Here is a 22,890-nt window from a genome sequence, read left to right on the forward strand (position 1 = left end):
GCCCCTGTGCTTTGGGAATGCCATGTTCACAACAGAACTACTTCACTGCAAAGAAGGTGGCTGAATGCTAACAGGAAACCAAAAAAAAAGCTGTTTATAAGCAACTAAACTTGGCAATTGCACTGACTGGTCCTGGAGATCTATAGTTACACAGGTCACCAAGGATGAAAACCAATGTTAGAGGTCAGCCTACAACACATTTACAAAATCACCCACCAGTTACACTGCAGAGTAATCCATTCCACTTTGCTCAGTGAGGGGTCCACACAGGCAAAGAACATAAACTACTGCTGAGGTGCAGCCTGGTACCCACTCCCACTTTGGTGGAAAATATAAATCAGCCACATCACAGGTAATAGGTAGCATAAACAAATGTTGGGATAGTCCCAAGTGCCTAGACTGCTCCTGGTTCGTTCTTGGTACAGGCAGAACCCACTGAGAAGAAAGATTCATCAACAGCAGTGTCCTCGAACAAGCCAACATCCCCAGCATCAAGGCACTGACCCTCTTGATGGGCTGGGTGTGTCTTCTCCTATCGGGTCCAGGCCTGTGCAGTCAGCTTCCCTCCAAAAGTAAATCCATTTAACAAACATACTTGAGCATACAAACAGCTCAATGTTTCGGTTATTCCAGTGAAAGATCACAGCAACTAATGACATCTTAGTGACTTCCAGAAACAAAAATCTCTCCTTAAAAATGCATCAGAAGTTCAATATCATGGACAGTGGTGCCTTACAGATGAGAATGATTTTCATCCACTCTCCGGGTGAGTCCATAGATGGCAGTACAGTCCAATATGACTTCCACAAGGTCCGTTACACTTGGGCAAACGGTGGTTGTGAGAAGGGATGGGTGGGGCATTGGTGCGACAACATGCTCCTTGTGTTATTTTTGCCTGGCTTCTGCTTTCCCCCGCAATGGCATTTCCAGATGGTCCTCCTTCAATCCGGGTGGTCTTGGGGCAATGATTCCCAGGTGTCTGTGAGAATGCTGTACTGTAGGAAATGAGGCCTTCAGAGTATCCTGAAGTGTTTCCCTGTCCACCTAGAGCTCACCGGCCATTTTGGAGCTGGGAGTAGACTCATGTCAGTCATGTGGAAGACACACTGAGCCCATCAAGAGGGCCAGTGCCTTGATGCTGGGGTTGTTGACCTGTTAGAGGATACTGCTGTTGACGAGTCTTTCTTCCCAGCAGGTTTGCAGCATCAGTGATACTGCTCCAACTCCTGAAGATGTCTGCTGTAGACAGTCCATGTTTCAAAACCATATAGGACAGCAAGAACCACCATAGCTCTGTAAACCAAGTTCTTGGTGTCAGATCTGATGTAGTTGTTGAACACCCTTTTCCTCAGACAAACAAAGGTCGTGCTAGCAGACTGGAAGTGGTGCAGGATCTCCTCTTCAATACCTTTGGGGTATTCAAAGTGGCCAACATTCTCCAGGGCTCAATAAGCATTTCACTTAATCACCCTCACATCAGGGGGAAGAAACGTTTTGTTACAATTGTCAAATTAATTTGCCACAGGTCGTTCTAAACCTTGGAGGATGTAAATGCACAACTCAAACTTTTTTATGCCACATCCCTTATGCAAAAGCATTCAAGTGTTTTGCAAACTATGGTAGGTGGTCACGAAATAGGAAACAGTCATTTAATAAGAGGGGAGGACCAAAAACATGATTGAAAGTTAACATCCCCCCCCCCACCAAGAAAACAAAAAGGCTTTTCAAGCAAGAGATAGAGATCACAAGGGGAAGATTATGTATCAAGTGTTCTGAAAATACAGTAGTGAATAAAAGAACTAGCTTTCATTCATGATAGCAGAGGTAAATGGTGACACGGAATTCTTCAGTTGCACAAACGTGGCCATAGTGGTGTAGAGGAGAGAAATTAAAAGACTTCACAACACCGCTGACATTCAGCAGGGCAAACAAAACGCAAGACTTGCATCAAGGAGGTGCAACAAACAGTAAATGCCCAAAAAAAAAGAGGCCATACAAATTGCCACCATGGACTATCATTCCCCGGTCAAACAATGCTTACGTGGATTCCCACTGTGTTGCCACTTTCCCCTCTGCTGCCCCCAGGCCCAAATATGAAGGCTTCGACAAGCCATCAGAATTGCCAGTCACTATTTATGTGTGCCGATTGTGGCCAAGTTGGTCTCCTGCCCGAAGGTGGATTTCATCAATAGACCTTCCACGACCTCTCACATCCAACACCTTGTGAAACTGTAACTGCTCATTCCTTCAGCATTGTACATCTGCATGAGTGACAGAGAATATACGAGCCACGATAGTGAAACTCTGGCAACAAACACACATTTGGTTCATGCAGTTTTTTGTTTAGATGGTTCATCTACAAGCAAAGAAACAGTGACTAGGAGAAAAACAAAAAGAGAAGAGACGCGGCAACAAATCAATATACCCGAGCAACGCAGGAACAATGGGCCAATCGCGAGCGGACAGATGCTGCACTGGCTAACGTTTCGTATTCAGAAGCCAGGTTCCAAACCCCAGGCAATTCCAGTCAGAGTGATCAGGTTCCTTCATACTCTTCAACTGCATAGGATGTGTCTGGTTAATATAGTACATTAAATACATCCTGTCGGGGAACAGGTTCCACAAATTTCTTCAAGTTCACTGCCAACTCCATTTCATGCTACAACAGGGGACTCAGCCTCAAGTACGGAAAGTCTGGCTTTCCCAGGAATGGCAGGCATCCATGTTGCTAATAATTCTGTAGGATTAATACCAAAAAAAAAAGCATAAATCAGACTGAGAAGGAAGGACACACTCCCACATGCACAGACAAGATATAATAGAGGGGTACGAGACTGAGGGGAAACACTGTATTACAAAGGAGAAGAGATCAGAGAACAGAAAACAAAAGGAAATAGGATTTTGTAAAATTCCCAACTTAGAACGCACACAGTTAAACAACAGGAAATCCAAAAGATGAGGAATGAGAAATTGCGGAAATTTGAAACAGTTACCTCCCTCAGCCAATGGGGCTCTTTAAGCAGAGGATGAGTTAATAATTAAAACAAGAGAATGGGAATAGCAGCAAAGTGTCAAAAGTTTGCAATTTTGTTTGCAGAATCTTGCTAGCTGACTGGACATCAAGAAGAAAGAGAGTGCTGATCTGTCAGCCTATGCAAAAAAAATCTAAACCTTCTGTCCACATTTGGGAATTCTTCTTACTCTCATACACAAGTTTCAATTTATAACTGATGAAGCAGCATACAAACAAACCTGGTCATTGCTGTCAAGTACTAGGATAAAAATAGAAACATTTCTGGGCAGCAAAAAGGCTGTTATTTGTATTAGCTATCATTCTGCAATCCCACAGAAACAAATGGAGTGTCATAATAGGAAAAGTTTTAGCTGAAAAAAAGGAAAGAGCCTATTCTTCCTGGTACAACCCAAGTTCCAACACCCTGTACCAGCACTGTTTTTTCAGCTTCTCCATGACATTACTTCCTCCACCTCCCCTCCCTAGACAGCCACTGCAAAAACAAGGTCCTCATTGCTTCCATCCAAATGCTAGCCAGAGCTGGCTCTCCAACTATCATAAGCCCACATCTTTGAAACAGGCATCTGGTTTTCACAGCACAGAGTACACTGGTAAACAGAAACTGCACAGACAGGTACAGAGACAAAAGAAAAAACCCAGAAAAATACAGAAACACCTTCCATCAAGCAGTAATGGCATGGAAGCCAGGAACAAAATATAACAGCAAAGCTGTACTGCTTTTAAGATCATCTTCATTATGTGTGCCCCAACATCTGGCAGATGTAGACACCTGGCAAGAATTTGTGCAGGTTTGGTACAACATCGGAGCCCACATATTCAGCCTTGGCAGATATCATCAGCTGGCTATTCACCTACAAGAGACACTGCAGCAGTCAGATGAAGGTATCTAGTATATTATAGTTGGTATTCTGTCCCTGTACTGGAACAGTATCCAACTGACCTCAATTCTGCAGAGCCTGAAAACAATTCTTCACCTATGGAAGCTTAGATTGAATGTGCTGGACCATCTTGACTCTTGACCATTTCAGTTCTAATCCAAACTTTTTAACAAGTTCTCTAAACCAGCTCATTGGCCCAAATTCTGGAACGAGTGGTCAGAGTTGAATACCAGTCCAAAAATTGATCTTTGTGCCACCGATTCCAGCGAAGACTAAGTCGCCGTACACTGACGTTAGAAACTTCATACCTTCTATTTACCAACCAGGACATCTGAACAGCCAAGACTGAACTGTGTCTCCACTCAGCCACCAGCAGCAAAATTATCCACCTGCAATAAACACCGCAAATTAGAACCCCAGTAGTTCCTCCACCAAGGCCTTACCTTGGAAATCAGTTCATCGTGATTGGCCAGGTGGGCTCGACAATGGATGCAACTATACGTCCGGTGACAGTTTGGCAGGTAAGCCTGGAAGGTTTTTGATTTAGTCATCTTTACCATTTCCAACGTGTGTTCTTCGCTGCTGAGCTCAGGGCTGGCAGTCGAAGAGTTACAGGCCTGGTGCACTCTCTGACAGAAGAAACACTGGAAAACGCAAGCAAAAGCCGTCGTTGTAATGGAGTGCGTGTGGCCTTCTCCACACAGACACCACAAGGGAAACTGTCAGAACCTGCAAAGAGGAACACAGAAGGGTCACATTAGCATAGAAAGAGGATCTAGGCTGCTAACTGCAGAGTGTTCACATATTCAACCTTTATGTTAATCAAAATAGGATGGGTTATGAATGGCTGAGTGGAATTTAAATATTGCTACATTTGAAATAGTTGTCAAATGTCAAAAACAGACTATTTTAAGTAAATAGGCTCTAGGCCTGTGCAGATTGATTTAAACGGCAAGAGTTAAATCGGAAGAAAATGGCAACCACAGGTGAGTGATCTATTGCATCCTTGTTTAGACCTCGAAGAAATTTCCATGCCATTAATTACACTGGGGTGTGAATGTCCTCAGCTGCTTTTAAAAGTTAAAAGTCATAACACCAGGTTATAGACCAACAGGTTTAAAAACACACTTTCCAAACATTAGTTTTTGTAGCTCTGCTCCTTCCTCAGGAGTAGTGCAGAAGAGGAGGCATACAGAATTTATATGCAGAAAGGTAACAACCTTAAAAATGGGTTGCTGACTACCTCCTGTTGAATCTTTAATCAGTTAGAAAGGAGATGCAGGTTTCTATTGATAAAAATGCAAATCCCAGAATTTCTTTTTCAAGTCATTGCCCAGAGATAATTAAAGGCCTTATCAGTGTATACAAGGTGGTGACTTCAGATCAGACAATGCATTTTAGGTGGGAGGCCTTATTCAGAATCTGTGCACTTTAACCTGGAGTCAGGCTGTTTGTTTTTTAAAATATATCTGCAAATACACAAATATGTATGTGTGTATGTGGGGATGTGAGCAAGAGACAGAAAATCTGACAGTTTGCGAGTGACAGTATTTGAGTGGGGGGGTGTGTGGGAGAGAGACAAAGTACTAGTGCACTGGAGTCACTTGTAGCATGGCATGAACCCAAAATCATGGTTGAGGCCATCATCATGGGCATGGAACTTGGCTATCTGCTTCTGTCTGTACAGTGTTCACTTAATTCAGCTTCCAAGAACATAGCAGCAAATCATCGCCAACTTCACTTATTGTGTTTGTGGAACCTTACTTAGCTCAAATTGGCTGTAGTGTTCACCTACATAAAAGTTAACAAACTTCAACAAAATAATTCATTAGCTGTGAAGTATTGTCAGTTAACCCTAGAGTGCAATAACTCACTGTGTAACTCCAAGTTCTTTTGTTCCCTTCTCTCCATTTCAAGATTGAGCTGTTCATCTCTTTTCAGCATCCACTACTGCTTCCTCAGCAATTTATAGCATAACAGGCCATCATGTCTGGTCCCTGTTTGGATTACATGTGACTGCAGACCCACAACAACATGGTTGGCTCTTAGCGAACTTCTGTGATGAGCAATAAATGCTGACCTAGGCAGTGACACCCTCGCCCCATGAATGAAATTAAAAAAAAACAAGAAAACTGGCTTGCTCTCTTAGCCAGGTTTCTAAAATGGTCAGTTCAGTTGAGTTTCTGGTCAAGGTACATCCCAGGGAACTGACAGTGGGAGATTCAGCACAAGCAATCCCATTGAAATGTCAAGGGGTGATCGGGAAATTCCTGCTTGCTCATGATTGCCTAAGCTCTGGGTGTGGCACCAATATTACCAGTCATTTCATCAGCTCAAGCCCAAACACAAACATTGCACTTGTTTATTTTGTACGTGGACGACAAGCGTTTCAGTATGAGGACTTACAAATGGTGCCAAACATTGTGTGAATCGTGTCAAACAGTGAACTTCAGACATTATGAAGGAGAAAAGGTTATCGACAAAGCAGCTAAATGTGGTTAGGTCTAAAGCACCCTGAAAAATCTCCTGTAGTAAAGACTTGACTGACCTCCACAGCTATCTTTTGTGGTAGGGCACAATAACCAGGGGCCACTTTATCCCCTTATTCCCACTGCCTGCAGTTTTACTAAGGCTTCTCGATGCTTCACTGTCATGCGCTATCTCAATGCTAAGGATTGTCACTCTCATCCCATTGCTGGGATTCATCTTAGTCATGATTAGGTAGGTTGAGGCTGTGAGGAGGTCAGAAGTGTGGCCCTGGCAGACCCCAAACCAAGTAAGTAAGTGCTGGCCAAGTTTTAAGCCATATTGCCCTGCGAGAGCACGCAAGAGAGTGAGCGTGAGAGGAGCAGGCCTAGCCAAGCTGGTCTAGCACAGTTACAACACTGGCATCTATCTACTGATGTGTAAAATTGTCTTAGTAATGTCTTGTACACAAAAAGCAGGAGAAATCCAATCCAGCCAAATATTAATGCATTAGTAGCCTGTAACGTCCAATCACCAATGCTCCTTCAAAAGTATCCTTCAATCCTGCAACTTCTACCACCGAGACGGGCGAGGTCTTAGATACATAGCATCAACACCCCCTGCAAGTTCTCATCCAATACATACATCATTCTGTCTTGTGTTAGCTCAGTTGGCTTGCAGCTGATTTGCAATGTAGGATGATAAGGTCATAGTGAAAATCCTGCCTTCTCAACTCCTCCCTGCACTCAAAACGTGGTGACCCACCCCCCAACTAAACTCAATCATCTAACTGAAAAGACAGATGACAGATTAAAGCATGGTATAACAAGCCATGAAACAATGGAAGGGAGTGGACAGCTACAGAAGTCACTAAAATGTTGACTGATTTTATTTTTGCATTTAAGAATATCCTAAATGCACATCCTAGTTGCAGAAGGGAAGAGTGATCAAATAAAATCACAAGTTGAAATTAAACCGAAAGAATTCAATAAAGCACTTTGAAAATGTACATATTGAACCCATGGCTTAGAGCAATGAGCATCACTAAAAAGTTGGATCAATTCCATTGGGCCATTATGTTATAGAATCACGTTGCAGTTTTGAAGAGGAAAAAGAAATAATCAGATGGATTTTACTTATGTATCACAACCAAGTTCAAATAGTTTGTTGCAATGTCTGCACTTCTCCACTTGGTATCTACACTCAAACCATTTTAGAGACAGTCATACAGCATAGAAACAGACCCTTCAGCCCATTTAGACTATGTTGACCCTAATCCCAAACTATACTAGTTCCACCTGTGTGCTTGGCCAATATCCCTCCAAATGTCTTCTAAACATCATAACTATACCTGCATCCACCGCATTCTTTTGCGATTCATTTTACACATGAACCACTGTGTAAAAAGATAAGTTGCCCCTCGTGAGCCTTTTAAATGTGTCCCCTCTCACTTTAAAAATATGCCCTCTAGTGTCGAGCTCCTCCACCCTAGGAAAAAGACCCTTGTTTGTCCCATTATTATCTCTCATGATTTTATAAACCTAAGATCACTCCTGAAACTCCTGTGCCCCAACGAAGTCGTCCCAGCCTTTCCAGTCTACTTTCAGGTCTCAGAACCTCCATCCCCATCAACATCCCGGTAATTTAGAAAATCTAAACCTCAAAAAAAAAGGAAGAGGATTTTCCACCAGAACAGGAAAAAAGGAGTTTGAGATGTCAGAACCCACAACATACTTTGAGTGCATCCCTATTTCTGACTAAATGGATTTAGACACTACTTTTAAAAAGAAAAAGAGAGACAGAAGCACAACTTCCCCATCTAAAATTTTCTGCTCAGAACCAAGCTTCAGTCATAGAGTCAGTATTTCCATAACTTCCTTAACCTTGAATTGTGTTTACTGATCGTAAAAAGAGGTTTAAAGGATAACATGAACCCTCTCTAGCTACCTAAAGCATGATTGTAAATAACTGGCATTAACTACAGGAATATAGAAAATTGTTCCACTTAAATTTGGATTGTTTAGCATATTATGTAGAAGCAGTGGATGCTCAGAAATCCAGAAAGCAGTCTTCATGTCTCAGAACCAGCTACTCACAATTGAGTACCTCCCATTCACAATGGTTCAGCTTTCGATCATCACTGCCTGGGCCCCAAGTTTCAGGATTCTCTACATATACCTCTCTCATGTTTTAATATGCTGCACACTATACTACACTCAGGATGTGCTCCACTCTCTGAATAACATGACTTCGTTTGGGGCTCCCCTGTGCAGAAATTTGCTGCCATACTCCCTACAATAATCACAAATTATTACATTTCAAAAGCACTTTTAAAACTGTAAAATACTTGGGACATTGAGGTAATAAAATATACATTTTTCCAAACCCCTCTTTACCCAAAGGTTTTATTTATCTACCCTAAATGTTGGCTCAGTCTCAACTTTAGTCTGATTAATGTACTTCAAAAATTCTCAGGAGAAAAGATGCTCTACAAATGCAATTGTTGGTAGGTAGAGGATATTATGAGAGCAAGAAGGGTTGGGTTTACAATAATAGAATAGGCTTTGTGTGGTTGCCTTTTAAATAGAATAGACAGTTTAGCGTTACATGTTGGAGAACAATGATTTCAGGGTGTAAATCCGCATAATGCTGATATCAAAAAAACTAGAGGACAGATGGAGGCACAAACTGTAGAATACAAGCAGGTACAGATAAAAATGGTACATACAGAATAGTCAACATTTGTCATGAACCTATGGCGACACTTCTGCAGAGTTGCTGTGCACAGGAAGACAAATAAATGAGCAAGTGCACAGGCTTAAGTACAATAGGGTAGAATATTAATAGGCATGCCAGGATTTCTGTGTCCACTGAGCCATAATAAAGGTGCAATTTATCTGTTGGTTTGTAAATAGACTGTTTCCTAAAGTAGATGGCAGAAAGATAGCAATACTGAAAACAAATCAAAACAAATTAGAAAGATGAATGCATGGAGGAGACTGATGTGGAAGAAGGATTAGATTTCCATTATGGAGCACTGGTATCAGAATTGGGAAAAGTGAGATCTGTACAACGGTATGGTCTCCACTGAAACTGGATTGAATGTTCCTGTTGATCGCACACCAGGAAAAGTCAGAACTTTAAACTGAATAGAAGAGGTAAGGGATAAAATTTAGAAAGATGTGGCAACTCAAAAAGAGTAAAGACTAAAGAAAAAGATATTAATACAGGAAATGATAATGTGACAGAAATGGATAGAGAGCATGAATAGGAGAGTCACCAAACAGATAAAACTAGAATTTACAGAAAGTACAAAAAAAAGTAAAACTAAAGTCTCTGCAACGGAATATACAACATCCATTTTGGTTTGAATGCTACATTTTTAATTTTTGTTTGCACTCTAAGATGTGGTAGTCTTAGGACTGCCACAGGATGATGTGGATTGGGGACCTGAACTTAGAAGGGTACTTGACTTTTAGGGATTACAGGTAACTAGGAAAAAGATGGAGGGGTGGCCCCAATTGTTACTGATGTTATTAGCACAGGGATTTTGGTTTTTTTTTGGGGGGGGGGGGGTGAGGTGAAGACAGTTTAGGCAGAAATGAGAAAGGATAATGGGTTAATAATCCAGAAACCTATGTAACATTTCGGGGGACCGAGGTTTGAATCATGCATGGCAGATGGTGAAATCTGAATTCTAAAAATATCTAGAGAATTAAGAATCTGATGATTACCATCAATTCATTGTCTACTTTCAGGAAAAATCCATCTCGTTCACTGACGTGCTTACGGAAGGAAGCTGCCATCCTTACCTGGTGGTCTACACATAACTCCAGATCCACAACAATGCGGTTGATTCAAAACTGCCCTCTGGGCAATTAGAGATGGCAATAAATGCTGACCTAGCCAATAAATATTCATGAATGAATTCAAAGTTCACTTTCTGAAGTGGTGTACAGGTTCTTCGTAATATCAATACAGAAGGGTGGTGTATAAAACGGAAGAAATGAGAGTTCATCAAAAAGACACAATGATAATCACGGGGTATTTTCTAGTCAATATGTAGATTTTAAAAGTAGGAGAGGAGTTCATAAAGTGCTTTAGTGCAAGTTTCTTAGAACACCACGTGCTGAAGCTAATCAGAAGTGCGGCATATAGAAATTTCTTAACTAGTTTGCTCAAGGATGTTGTTATTCGCCTCCAAAGCAGAAGCGATTTGAACATAGGCAGGCCTCATAATCCAGGACATCATAAATGCACAAACCAAGAAAAGCAGGTTTATAGAAAAATTTTGCATTACGCTGAGAGATTATTCAATAATCTCATTGTGACAACATCCAATTGGGGAACAGAAGAATGGGCCCAAAGTTTGTAAATTTTAAAAATGGGAATTACGAAAACAAGAAAATAGACCTAAAGTGAATGGGAAAATTAATTAAGAGGATAAGTTAATAGAAACAGAGTGACTGACATTTAAGAGGATATTTCAAAACAAAAATACACAGAACAGAATCAACTCCCTTGATCTGAGGGATAATCCCATTAGTTGGGCAATTGCAAGTGTACCTTCTTTATTCAAAAAGGGAGGAGCAAGAAATGATAGACCCGTTAGCTTAACATGTCATATGGAAAATGTTACAAGCTACTGTTGAGGATGACATAGCAGGGCAGTTGCACACATTCAAGATAATCAGGCAAAGTCAACCTGGTTTTGTGAAAAGGGAAGTTAATGTTTGACCAATCTACTGCAGATCTTTGAACAGGAAATGTCCCTTTTGGATAAATGGAACACAGCGGACATTGATATCTTACTAAATGCCTTCTGGAAAAGGTTACATGGGAACACTCACGGTGTAGGGGTAGCACACTGGCATAGATAGGTGACTTACAGGCTAACAGAAATTATAGAATCTGGTACAGAACAGACTCTGGTCAGACCACATTTGGAATATAGAGTACTTTTAGGCCCATATGCAAGGAAGGATGAGCTGGCATTGAAGGAGGTCCAGAGGAAGTTGACAAGAACGATCACAGGGATGAAGAGCTTATCAAACAAGGAGCAGTTGAGGACTCTGGGTCTTTACTCAATGGAGTTTAGAAGGATGGAGGGGGTAGCGTAGGCGGTTGATCTCACTGATCTTTAGAATACAGACAGGCTTAGTCAAAATGAACAGGGTGAGGATGTTTCCACAAGCAGGAGTGACTAGGACCTGCACAGGCTTAAAGTGAAGGAACGACTCTTCAGAACAGAGATGAGGAGGAATTTCTTCAGACAGAGTGTAGTTAATTTGTGGAACTCATTACCACAGAAGGCTGTGCATTTAAGACAGATGCATGGGTTCAAGATTAGTACACAGATCAAGGGTTACAGGGAGAAGGCAGGAAAATGGGGTTGAGAAACATGTCAGCCACTATTAAATGGAAGAACAGACACGATGGACTGAATGGCCCAATTCTGCTCCTTCCTCATATGGCTGTGCTGAGTCTGTGCTGCCAGGAATCAAAGTAGGCATAAATGAATCATTTTCAGGTAAGCCAGACGTAACAAGTGAAGTGTCACAGGGATCACATTTGTGAAGGGCTCTCCTTCTCAACCTCTCCGCTTGCCCGAAGCATGGCGACTCTTAGCTTAAACCACTACTGCCAGTCTTCTCTCTTTGATTAGACAGCAACCGTGTGATTCAATGGGACTATGGCAACTTTACCTAATCTATAAGTGACTTGGATGAAGGGTCAGAACACAAGGCTGCCAAATGTGCACATAACACAAAAGATACACAAAAAAGAAATAAGTTGTGAAGACAACATGAGGGGGCTACGAGAAAAAACGTCATTCCTCTACACTTGAGAGTTCCATTTCTGAGAAACTCTGAATGATGAATTTCACGAATGCAGAGTCTGTTAAAAATAAAGGTTAAAAATTGTAGACACGAGTTTGCCCGCAGATGTTGAATTTTGTCACTATTTACTTTTTGGCACTGATAGGCAAACTTGTGATTAATGAACTCTCAGATACAGGGGATTTCCTGTAGGTAGGTTAAGGAAGCAGGCAAGGATATGTAAAATATATACTGTGTGGAACAATGTCCATTTGACAGGAAGGATAAAACAGGAAATAATCTAAAGTAGTAAGGGATTGCAGAGCTCAGATGCTGAAGGATCTGGGTGTCCTTGCCTATGAGTCACAAGAAGATTAGTATACATGTACAGACAGCTATTCTGAAATTTGGTAGTATAGATGTTTAAAAAGGGGAATTGAATACAAAAGTAGAATGCTTGAGATACATAAAATAATGGTCAGGCTGTCTCTGGAGTACTGTATACTGTGTTGGTCACCTTATTTAAGGAAGAATATATAAATGCACTGGAGGCAGTTTGGAGAAGGTTAATGATACTGAAACCTAGAATGGGCAGGGTGTCTTTGGATTAAAAGGGTGGACAATGAGGCTTGTATCTATTGGAGTTGATAAAAGTAAGCCGGAACTTAACTGAAACATACAAGACCCTCAGGGTTAGATGTGGAAAGGATGTTTTCTTTTATGGCAGAATGTAAAACTAGGGGTCACTGTTGAAAAATCAAGGGTTGCAATTTAAAAACAGAAGAGGTGAATTATTCTGAGGATTGACCCTTCCCTCAAAAAAAACACAAACGAGTAGTGATGAAAGCAGAGTCCCTGAGTATTTTTGAGGCAGAGACAGATTATTATTCAGCACATGGAACAGTCCCTCTTCCGCACTTACACAGGCCCCAAACCCCACCTCTTCCTCTGTTACATTGATGATTATATCAGCAGCGCCTCTTGCTCCCAAGAGGAGCTCGAACAGTTCATCCACTTCACCAACACCTTCCACCCAACCTCATGTTCACCTGGGCCATCTCCAACACATCCCTCACCTTCCTGGACACCTGTCTCCGTCTCAGGCAACCAGCTAGAAACTGATGTCCATTTCAAGCCCACCAACCCCCACAGCTGCTTAGAATACACCTCCTCCCACACACCCTCCTGCAAAAATTTATCCCCTATTCCCAAATCCTTCGCCTCCGCCGCATCTGCTCCCAGGATGAGGCATTCCACTCCCCACAGTGGTCAAGAACACTCTTGACTGCGTCTCCTGCATTTCCCGCAACACATCCCTCACACCCCGCCCACGCAATAACCGCCCTAAGAGAATCCCCTTCATCCTCTCATACCACCCCACCAACCTCCGGATACAACACATCATCCTCCGACACTTCCGCCATCTACAATCCGACCCCACCACCCAAGACATTTTTCCATCCTCACCCTTGTCTGCCTTCCAGAGGGACCACTCTCTCCATGACTCCCTTGTCCGCTCCATACTCCCCTCCAACCCCACCACACCCAGCACCTTCCCCTGCAGCCACAGAAAGTGCTACGCTTGCCCCCACACCACCTCCCTCACCCCCATCCCAGGCCCCAAGATGACTATACATATTAAGCAGATGTTCACCTGCACATCTGCCAATGTGGTATACTGTATCCACTGTACCCATTGTGGCTTCCTCTACATTGGGGAGACCAAGCAGAGGCTTGGGAACTGCTTTGCAGAACACCTTCACTTGGTTTGCAATAAACAACTGCACCTCCCAGTTGCAAACCATTTTAACTCCCCCTCCCATTCCTTAGACAACATGTCCATCACGGGCCTCCTACAGTGCCACAATGATGCCACCCGAAGGTTGCAGGAATAGCAGCTCATATTCCGCTCGGGAATCCTGCAGCCCAATGGTATCAATGTGGACTTCACAAGCTTCATAATCTCCCCTCCCCCCACTGCATCCTAAAACCAGCCCAGCTCATCCCCGCCACCCTAACCTGTTCCTCCTCTCACCTATTCCCTCCTCCCACCTCAAGTCGCACCTCCATTTCCCACCTACTAACCTCATCCCGCCTCCTTGACCTGTCCGTCCTCCCCGGACTGACCTATCCCCTTCCCACCTATACTCTCCTCTCCCCCTATCTTTTCTCTATCCATCTTTGGTCTGCCTCCCCCTCTCTCCCTATTTATTTCAGAACCCTCACCCCATCCCTCTCTCTGATGAAGGGTCTAGGCCTGAAACGTCAGCTTTTGTGCTCCTGAGATGCTGCTTGGCCTGCTGTGTTCATCCAGCTCCACACACTGTTATCATTGTTCAGCAGTGTTCAGGCCTCAGCAGGAATGAATTTTTTTTAAAAATTCAGTCATGTGGCAAGGCTGTCACTGACTAGGCCAGCATTTATTACCCATACCAGAGGGCAGTCAAGAGGCAACCACATTGCTCTGGTAAGGAAGCAGCTTTCTTCCTTAAATAGGGCATTAGTGAACCAGAGGGGTTTTCCCCAACCAATTGGCAATGGACTCATGGTCATCATTAGGCTCTCAATCCAAGATTTTTTTTTTAAATTCAAACTCTACCAATTGCTGTGGCAGGATTTAGACTCAGGACCCAGAACACTTCCTCAGTCTCTGGATTACCAGTCCAGTGATAATACCACTAGGCCATGGTCTCCCCCCTGTTTTGATTATCTGGGAGGTAAATCACATCAATAATTATTGTTCTAAACTGTGCAGCATGCTTGAGGGCCCACTCCTACTTTATATGTTGGAAAAGATGTCATCATACTCAATAACCAGCACGTTAAGAAAGGAAAAACCAAACACCAAGCTAAAAAGGAGTGGTTACTGGGAGAGGTACCCAGCAGTGATAGTAAGAGGAATGTGACTGGACTGTGGACTTTAGAACAGGAATTTAATAAAAGTGGATGCAGTTTCAAAGCACAGCCAATTTTGGAGAGAAAGGAATATACTAAAGACAAGTCAGGGAATATAAAGGTTAGGGTGCCTGACAAAAGGTAGACTTCAACCCTGAAGGAGCACCCATACCCCAGGAGAACAATCATAAACCCAAACCAAAGCCTCAGAGTCAGAGGACACAATTGAACCCGTACCAAAAGGGGGAGGGTATCAACATGTTCACTTTCTCTCCCTGTCCAATACATTGAAAAAAAGGGAAGTTGACAGGGTAATTCTTCAGAAGTTGAGACTCCTAAAAAAAGTTAATCATGGAGGAGAAATGCGACCACGGAATGCCACATTCCTAGCAGCCCTCTATGATGTAAATAATGCTGACAGTTTAAAACAATTTGGTCTCCACAATACTATACTATGCCTATACAAACCATCTCCATGACAAGGTGATCAATTTGACTGCACAGTGCAAGCGTAGACCAAACATAATTAATGCAGCACTACATAAACCAGAGACTGCACTATTTGCCAGGCTCTGTTAAAGCAAAGCCACTTTATGACATGCCACTTTGCATCACAATTCACATCTTGCCTGCAGTCAAAGACAATTGTATAACAGTGGGCTAAAATAAATCTTGCAGAAATTGCTAACTAGTTTGTTTATAAAAATGTCAGCATGACCTCAACCGAAATGGTTTAACTCAGTTGGCTTGCAATGCAGGGCAACACCAGTAGCATGGGTTCAATTGTTGCACTGCCTGAGGCTACCATGAGAGGTTCTCCTTCTCAACCATTGCTCTTACTTCAGGTGTGGTGACCCTCAATCCACCAATCATCTCTCCAATGAGACAGCAGCCCTACAGTCTGGTCAGACTATGGGGACTGTATATTTTTTAAAACAAACAGTGTTGAAGCAAACACTGACGTGTTTAAAGGGGGAGGCGCAAGAACAGGAAGGAATAGAAAGATGTATAGATAGGGTTATTTCAATTAGAAGTGCGAAAAATCGGTTTGGCTGGATTGCCTAGAACATGTTCCAAGTTTTGTAGATTCTCACGCAGGCACAAGGCATGGTAATTGTGACAGTAGTGCAACTACTTTGAAGAAAGGTACTTACCTTCCCAGTCAGCCCTGCAATCCCACAGCAAGTACTTAAGCATGTAAATATGACCGATCAGCTGATAAATTCCAGCCTGCTCCACACAGGAACAGCAGCAGGCTATTTAGTATCCTAATTATGTACCACCATTCATTTAGACCAAATTGATCACAAGTTAATTCCCCAAGTCACTACACACTTTTGGTTTAAAAAAATTGCAGCTGATCATGTAGCATCAAATGCTCTTTGCAAAAGGAGAATTCCAAATTTCTACAATTCTTTGCAATTACCAAAGCATCATGACCAGATACTTTCATAGTTGTCTCCCACTCGGGGAGAAAAATGTATGGTGAGAGGGGCAGGATTGGGGAAGATTAGCAGAATTATTGTCATACTATTGGTGGATACCAGAAATCATGTCTAAAGGGGTCAAAGGGGAATTATTCAGCCAATTCCCAATACCCACTGAATCCATCTTGCAGGAGCAATTTAAAAGTCAAATCATGAAGAGGTCCACCAGTCTTTTCAGGAGAGCAATGTCACTGTTACCTTGCCAGGACCATCCTGATCAAGATTTTAAATAAAAGAAAAAAAACACTACTCATCTGTGCCATACAAACTTTAGGTGAAATTTTTCACAACTATTTTGTAAACAGCTTGCATTTATTGAGCACCTCTAAAATAAAATGTAAGCATGTTCCAAAGCATTAACAAACGACACTGTGCTATTTGGACTGGGGTCAAGGGGGAAGTTTAGAAGGGGAAGATGAAATGCAAAATGTTCGGGAAGAAACTGGAGAATTAGAGAGAGTTCAGAGCTGAACCATTTAGCACAATCAAGGACTGCCCATATCAGATTGCATTTAACATGGTGACATTCAATTCAATGCTTTTATTAATTCTGCACAACTACCTATGACAAATAACCCACTATGAAAAGCAAAATGTTTCATGCAGATTAACTAACTTACACTATGCTGCTCTGCAATGACTAACTGTGAAGGCTCAAAATCTCATTGCTGGCAGAAAAAAATCAAATAACCATAATTCTGCATTCGACTGGAATGGCTTCCTGTTCCATGAGATGGAGCACACAGTAAATCAGCATCTTGCCTACTTCTATATTCCTTCCCATTACGGGCAACACAGCTCTTACAGATTTACATGTACGGACATGTGTTATTTTTTAAGAAAGTGAAAGATGGCAAAAAGAGAGGGAGGCATAGCCAACCAAGGCTCCTAATCATTACTTGGCAACCATTACTGAACTGCTTTTGACTAGGAACAGCTAGTGGCAACAGCAGCAGTGTTCAAATGAGGACAGCAAGCGAGATTACTAGTTGATTTTTTTTTAAAATAGCAAGAGGTAAAACACTTGGTACCCAAAAACAAGATCAAGAATCAGCATGGGTTTGTGTTTGTCCAACCTAAAGGACTAAAAGTTCATCACGCCTATTAGAGGCACACTGCTTGGCACCATGACAATGATTAGAAACTATGTCTGCCTTGAGTAATAACAGTTTTGACTGAGCCTATCATATTTGCCACTAGACCACAATAAGGTTCTTATTCTAGCTCTTTCTCACATTTAAGAAAAAAAGTCTTTAAAATTTTACCTAGGACGTTCAAAATCATTTTTGTGAAATGCCAAAGTGTGGCATCATATAGAACCAGACCACTGCACTTGCAGAAAGCTGTAGAGCACAAGTCTCAAACGTCCAGGAAAAATAAATAGCGCGCAGGTAATAGGCGAGCTGTCCTCTGGTGGGAGGCAAGAGAATCTTTCATCTTGAATACTGGTTCAGACACTGGTGCTAAACATTCGAATTTGGATTAGAAAGTACAAAACCCACAGTAACCAGCTACCACACACTCTGCACAGCCCACATCCTGCAAACAGACACACTGACCAAGAGACCATTCTTCCAACCACTATGACATTGTTTTAACTACACAAAGGGCTATATTAAATTTGGTAGCACCCACTTTCAGAGTAACAATGCAACTGAAACATGATCTTAAACTAGGTTTGAAAACTTTTAAAATTAATCATAGCAGCTCAGTGATCCTGGGCATGATTCATTTCACCATTTCCCGTCCCCCCAGCCCCACTGAAAAGGGCAAACTAGGTTCCTAGAGAGCACAAAAGCACTGATCATAGAACATCAAGTGCTGAACTCAAAACATCCAAGTAAAATGAATATTAAATCACAGAACAGTGCCTCATCTTTAAATCTCTACCAACTGAAATGGATAACACAAGTACTTCGTAGCACTAAGTTACAGCTTCTAAAACATAATGATATTCCAAGGGTTTGGACTTTAAGTAAATGGAAGCGGCGCTGCATAATGTACACATTTAATCCACAAGCACCATCAATTCTTTCAGATGAGTACAAGCCCACTGGTGCGCTGCCATCTGCCAACATCCTGATCACCAAAATGGTACCTTCAGAAGCAGAATACACTCTTTGTATGTAGGTAGGTTGGTAGGTAGGTTCAGGAGGCATTTAAACAGCCAAAAATAACTGTGGCTCCAGCTATTTGGCTTGTTTCCATACCTAGTGTAAAGTGACAAAAAGCCTGTCTCCACGGCCCATACAAATTGGCACAACTGCATGACAAACTATCCTGTAATAACCCAGAAGATTGCGAGAAAAGCAAATAGAATAACAGGGGAAAGAACCTCTGAATCAGGCTCATGCTACACTGAACTGAATACTTGTTGACATTTCCAGGTCATTCAGTAGCTATTCCTGATCAAGGTACTTCAACTCCTTGGTCCGAATACAAAAGGCGGGAATGAAAATGGTTTGCCTTCAACTGATCAGCTGGATTGGACAGATGTTTGAGGTTATTACTTAAAATTCCTTTGACCTAAAGACAAGTGCAAGAAATAGCACTTGCAGCTGCCAGCCTTCAGCGAGTATAGGTTATAAATTAAGTGGGTACAGTGCATCCAATTTTTAAAATGCTACAAGTTCCAAGATTACAACAAATGTTAACTAGACCAGAGCAGCATATGGAACATAGACCAACATGAGTTGGTTAAGCACTCCCGACAGTTGTTGCCAGACCTGCTGAGTTTCTCTAGCTGTTTGATTTTATCTCATATCTGCAGCATTTGCAAAACTTTGCTGCATTTTACTTGGTATTACATCCTTTGAAGAACACAAGTTCTACTACCCTTTTGAGAAAAGCTCCTTCCTGATTTCACTCTGTCTGGAATGACTTAAAATGCTGCCCTTGTTCTCCATTTACTGTACTAAATCAAGTCACAATATTCTTAAGCAAGTGTTCTCAAGGTTAGGTCCACAGTACTGAGTCTACAATGGTAGTATCTGATCACACCAAAAATAACCAGAAAATGTAGAATGCTGTCTTTATGAATCTGCCTATGACTCCAAGGAGGTTTTAAACCCATTTTCTTAGCCACACATCCACTATTCAAACAAACTGAGTTTGATCACTCACTCAGAAAATTAAGTTCCCGATTAGAAAACCAAGCATTTATCCTCACTGTCTTCTACCAATCGTGTCAAAAATTTATCTTCAATTTCACATGCTTTTACTTTTCTCAATTTAATTTGGAACTTTAATCAAATTTACCAAGTTCACAGATAACATCTAGCACCAAACCACTAAGCTAGTGACCTCTAATTTAATTGGATTAGTCAGACATGATTAACCCTTCACTAATCCAGACATTAATTCAAACTTTTTCAAATGCTCCATCCCTGTGCCCTTAATTATTCTCCAACTTCTGAACTAATAATTGACTTTGCAATGTCATCCAATAAGGCAGTAACAGAAAGGTTCATGTTCATGTTGACCTGTTTGCAACTTTTAACAGGGTTGACTATACCATCCAGTTGGGTTGGACTGCACTTGCCTGGTTCTATTATTATCTAACCAGTCTGTAGCTGTTAATCACTTCTTTTCCCACTTCTGCAGCTTATCTCTGACATTCACCCAAGTATCATCTCTGGCCTATTTCTCATTCAATTCTCATCTAAAGAATCAGGTTTGGCATGAATGTTAACATCTACTTCTACCTTACTAGTACAGTACCTCACCAACCGTCCAGTCCTTAATTGTTACAATGCAATATTCCAATATTCAGTCCTTGAAATTAAGTCAACTCAAAATTGGGAAATCCAAACCCATTCTTTTGCCCTCAAACGATGCCCCTATTCATCAAATCCACCTATATCAAAGGTGGGAATCAGAGCTTTTGAAATAACCGCAAGATGTTTTCAATCTTCAAAAAATTTCCAATCATTATATCCCAAACTCCAAAAAAATAGTCTGACTTCACCCAGCCTTACTTAGCTCACTTGGTGAAACCTTGAAATGCCTTGGTCTCCTCCAGAATCAAAAACAACTTTGAGCACACTCATCATTAGCATCCAAATGTCTACCTTCTGTACAGGCATCCATCCAAATACTGCAGCCCATTCTCAGCATGCATGTTCTGTTTACCTAGTACTCCTACATTTTCTATCTAGATTAAAACTGAAGCGGTTTAAATGTGAGATAAAGTTCTCCAAAACTCTTTTTGCCCTGCTGCCTCCACATTGCCATTTCACCACTAATCCGAGTCCTTGAGATAAGTGAGCTCAACCAGTTCCATTCTCTTAACCATCTTCAATTTCAAAACCACTCCATAATGTCAGTTGTGCTTTCAGCTTCCATGTCTCAAACCACACCCCCCCCCAAACTCCTCCTTTGAGGTTTTATCACATGAGAAAAAGCCATGTTAAAAAAAAGCTTATTTTTAATGTTAAACTGGTATGTCTATATTATCAGACTAGGCTTTCCCTCTCAAAACAGTTGAGTAATATTGCTGCAACTGAATAAAATTTTGAACCTGGAACAACTTTTCTAAGTATTCATGCAACTGCAGTGTTCTTTCTTCCAGTTACTATTACATCCCAATGTGTGAACCATCAGATCCTAAAAAGGTACATCAATCTCAAATTTCATTGGACAGGATATATTTTGGGTGCAAAAACAAACTACCAGCAATTCCAAACAAAAGATGTTTTAAAACAAAGAAAGTTGCTTAAAAAAATCTTTCTAATCATCCACCTAGAAATGGTTGGGTTATACAAAATTGGAAAACAATATGGTATGATGTCTGAGCAAGGGCAAATTGACTCATCCACAAATTATCGTCCTAACTATTTTTTACAACTAGATGTTATTTGAATTATACAAACATTCTAGGCCATCTGCTGTTTGGCAGTGATTTAAGCCTTCACAACGCCAAACAGACCCTACTGGGGATTGTGATTAAGAAACAACTCACAAACAGGTGATGATCAATACAGTTATTATCTCATTTCTCAGTTGATGAAAACAGTAAGATTTTGTTAAATATTGTCCCAGTCACTTAATCGTGTTAAATTATGCAGTATTAATTCCAAATTCCTGGCAGAATCGGGATCTCTCAAAAAGATGAAAACCAAAACGTTTAACCCATAGCTACAATCAAAATACTAAATTTCCACTTGTACCCAGTGTTATACGTCAGCAACATCCATCCAACTTAGTTTCCGCCAGCTCCAAATGATGTGTGTAAAGAAATTCAATTTTCCATGGGGTCTACAGAATCAAACAAGTCAAACGGAGGGAGCAGGTTTAGCAGGAGGCTTGGGAAAATCTTTCCAGAGGAATCCCTGGCCTCCTAATCCAAAAGGCTGCGCGAATTGCAAACAAAGGGGTCTTCGATCAACTCGAAATGCCACCGACACCGTCCGCAACGGGATAAGTGAGTGAATTTAATTGCTGCAACAACGTCCACTGTGCAAACTGAGACCCAGATGGCATCGATGACGACTGCTGCCACAAGCAAGATTCCGATCCCTTGGTACATTCCCAATTAAGCAGCAGTTTCCTCGCGTTGAGGAAGTAAACGCAACCTCCTCCCACCGCAAATCGAAGGTAAACAGTTTGCATAAAAATGCAAATTTACATTACTATACAGAAACAATATGCGGAGAGAAACGTCCAACTGGCTGGTACTGACTCTCACGCAGCTTCCCCCAAATTTGGACTGTCCAACCAGGAAGCCAATGACGTCAGGCTGGAGAATGATGGACAGCCAGGGAGATCGGGGATTTGGGACTCTGGGAAGCCGCGCATAAACGGCAGCGGAGCGCTCTGCAGCACTAACGCTGCGCACCTCCCGAGTGACCCACGGCTCGCAGGCTGCGGACCTCCGATTGGCCGCGAGCCTGAGGACTGAGCACTGGCACCAGCTGCAGCTTTAACTGCGCGCTCTGAGGTGGGGGGGGTAGTAGGAAGATGGGGACCGGCGGGCAGCCAATCAGCGCCAAGAAGCGTTTAACCGCCCAGTCAATCAAAGCAATACAACCAATCAACAGATTGAACGCGACGTCAATCACCGTTACAGCTGCCGAGCCGACATCACTTCCGTGTAAACAACGGAGGGGGCAAATTGCACAGCTCAAACTCGAGTCCAGCCTGCACCACCACGTTCATAACATTCAGATTTCCTGCAGACATAAAGCAACTCCATGTACCCACGAGCTCCTTCATACACACACACAGAACCTAAAGTATATTCTACCCTCTGCAGTCACATTAATTTCATGCGCGATACCAGTGATGCAATTATAACTATTAATGCATTAGTG

At 41.9% G+C, this 22,890-nt stretch overlaps 1 protein-coding gene across 2 annotated transcripts in view; it reads right to left on the minus strand.

Moving 5' to 3' along the window:
• ypel1 (yippee-like 1) overlaps positions 1 to 22,489 on the minus strand; it is a 44,636-nt gene extending 22,147 nt beyond the window's left edge. Inside the window, exons 1-2 of one of the 2 annotated variants that reach the window (XM_048556092.2) lie at positions 21,748 to 22,489; positions 4,356 to 4,641 (exon numbers count right to left, since the gene is read on the minus strand). In XM_048556092.2, the coding sequence (XP_048412049.1) occupies positions 4,356 to 4,472 (117 nt within the window). In that variant the 5' untranslated portion in view covers positions 4,473 to 4,641; positions 21,748 to 22,489. The remainder of the gene's footprint in view (positions 1 to 4,355; positions 4,642 to 21,747) is intronic. The other variant, XM_048556094.2, reaches the window with a different exon arrangement.
• Positions 22,490 to 22,890: the final 401 nt, after the last annotated feature.

This window comes from Stegostoma tigrinum, chromosome 26 (genome assembly GCF_030684315.1).
Source record: "Stegostoma tigrinum isolate sSteTig4 chromosome 26, sSteTig4.hap1, whole genome shotgun sequence".
NCBI classification, from domain to species: Eukaryota; Metazoa; Chordata; class Chondrichthyes; order Orectolobiformes; family Stegostomatidae; genus Stegostoma; species Stegostoma tigrinum.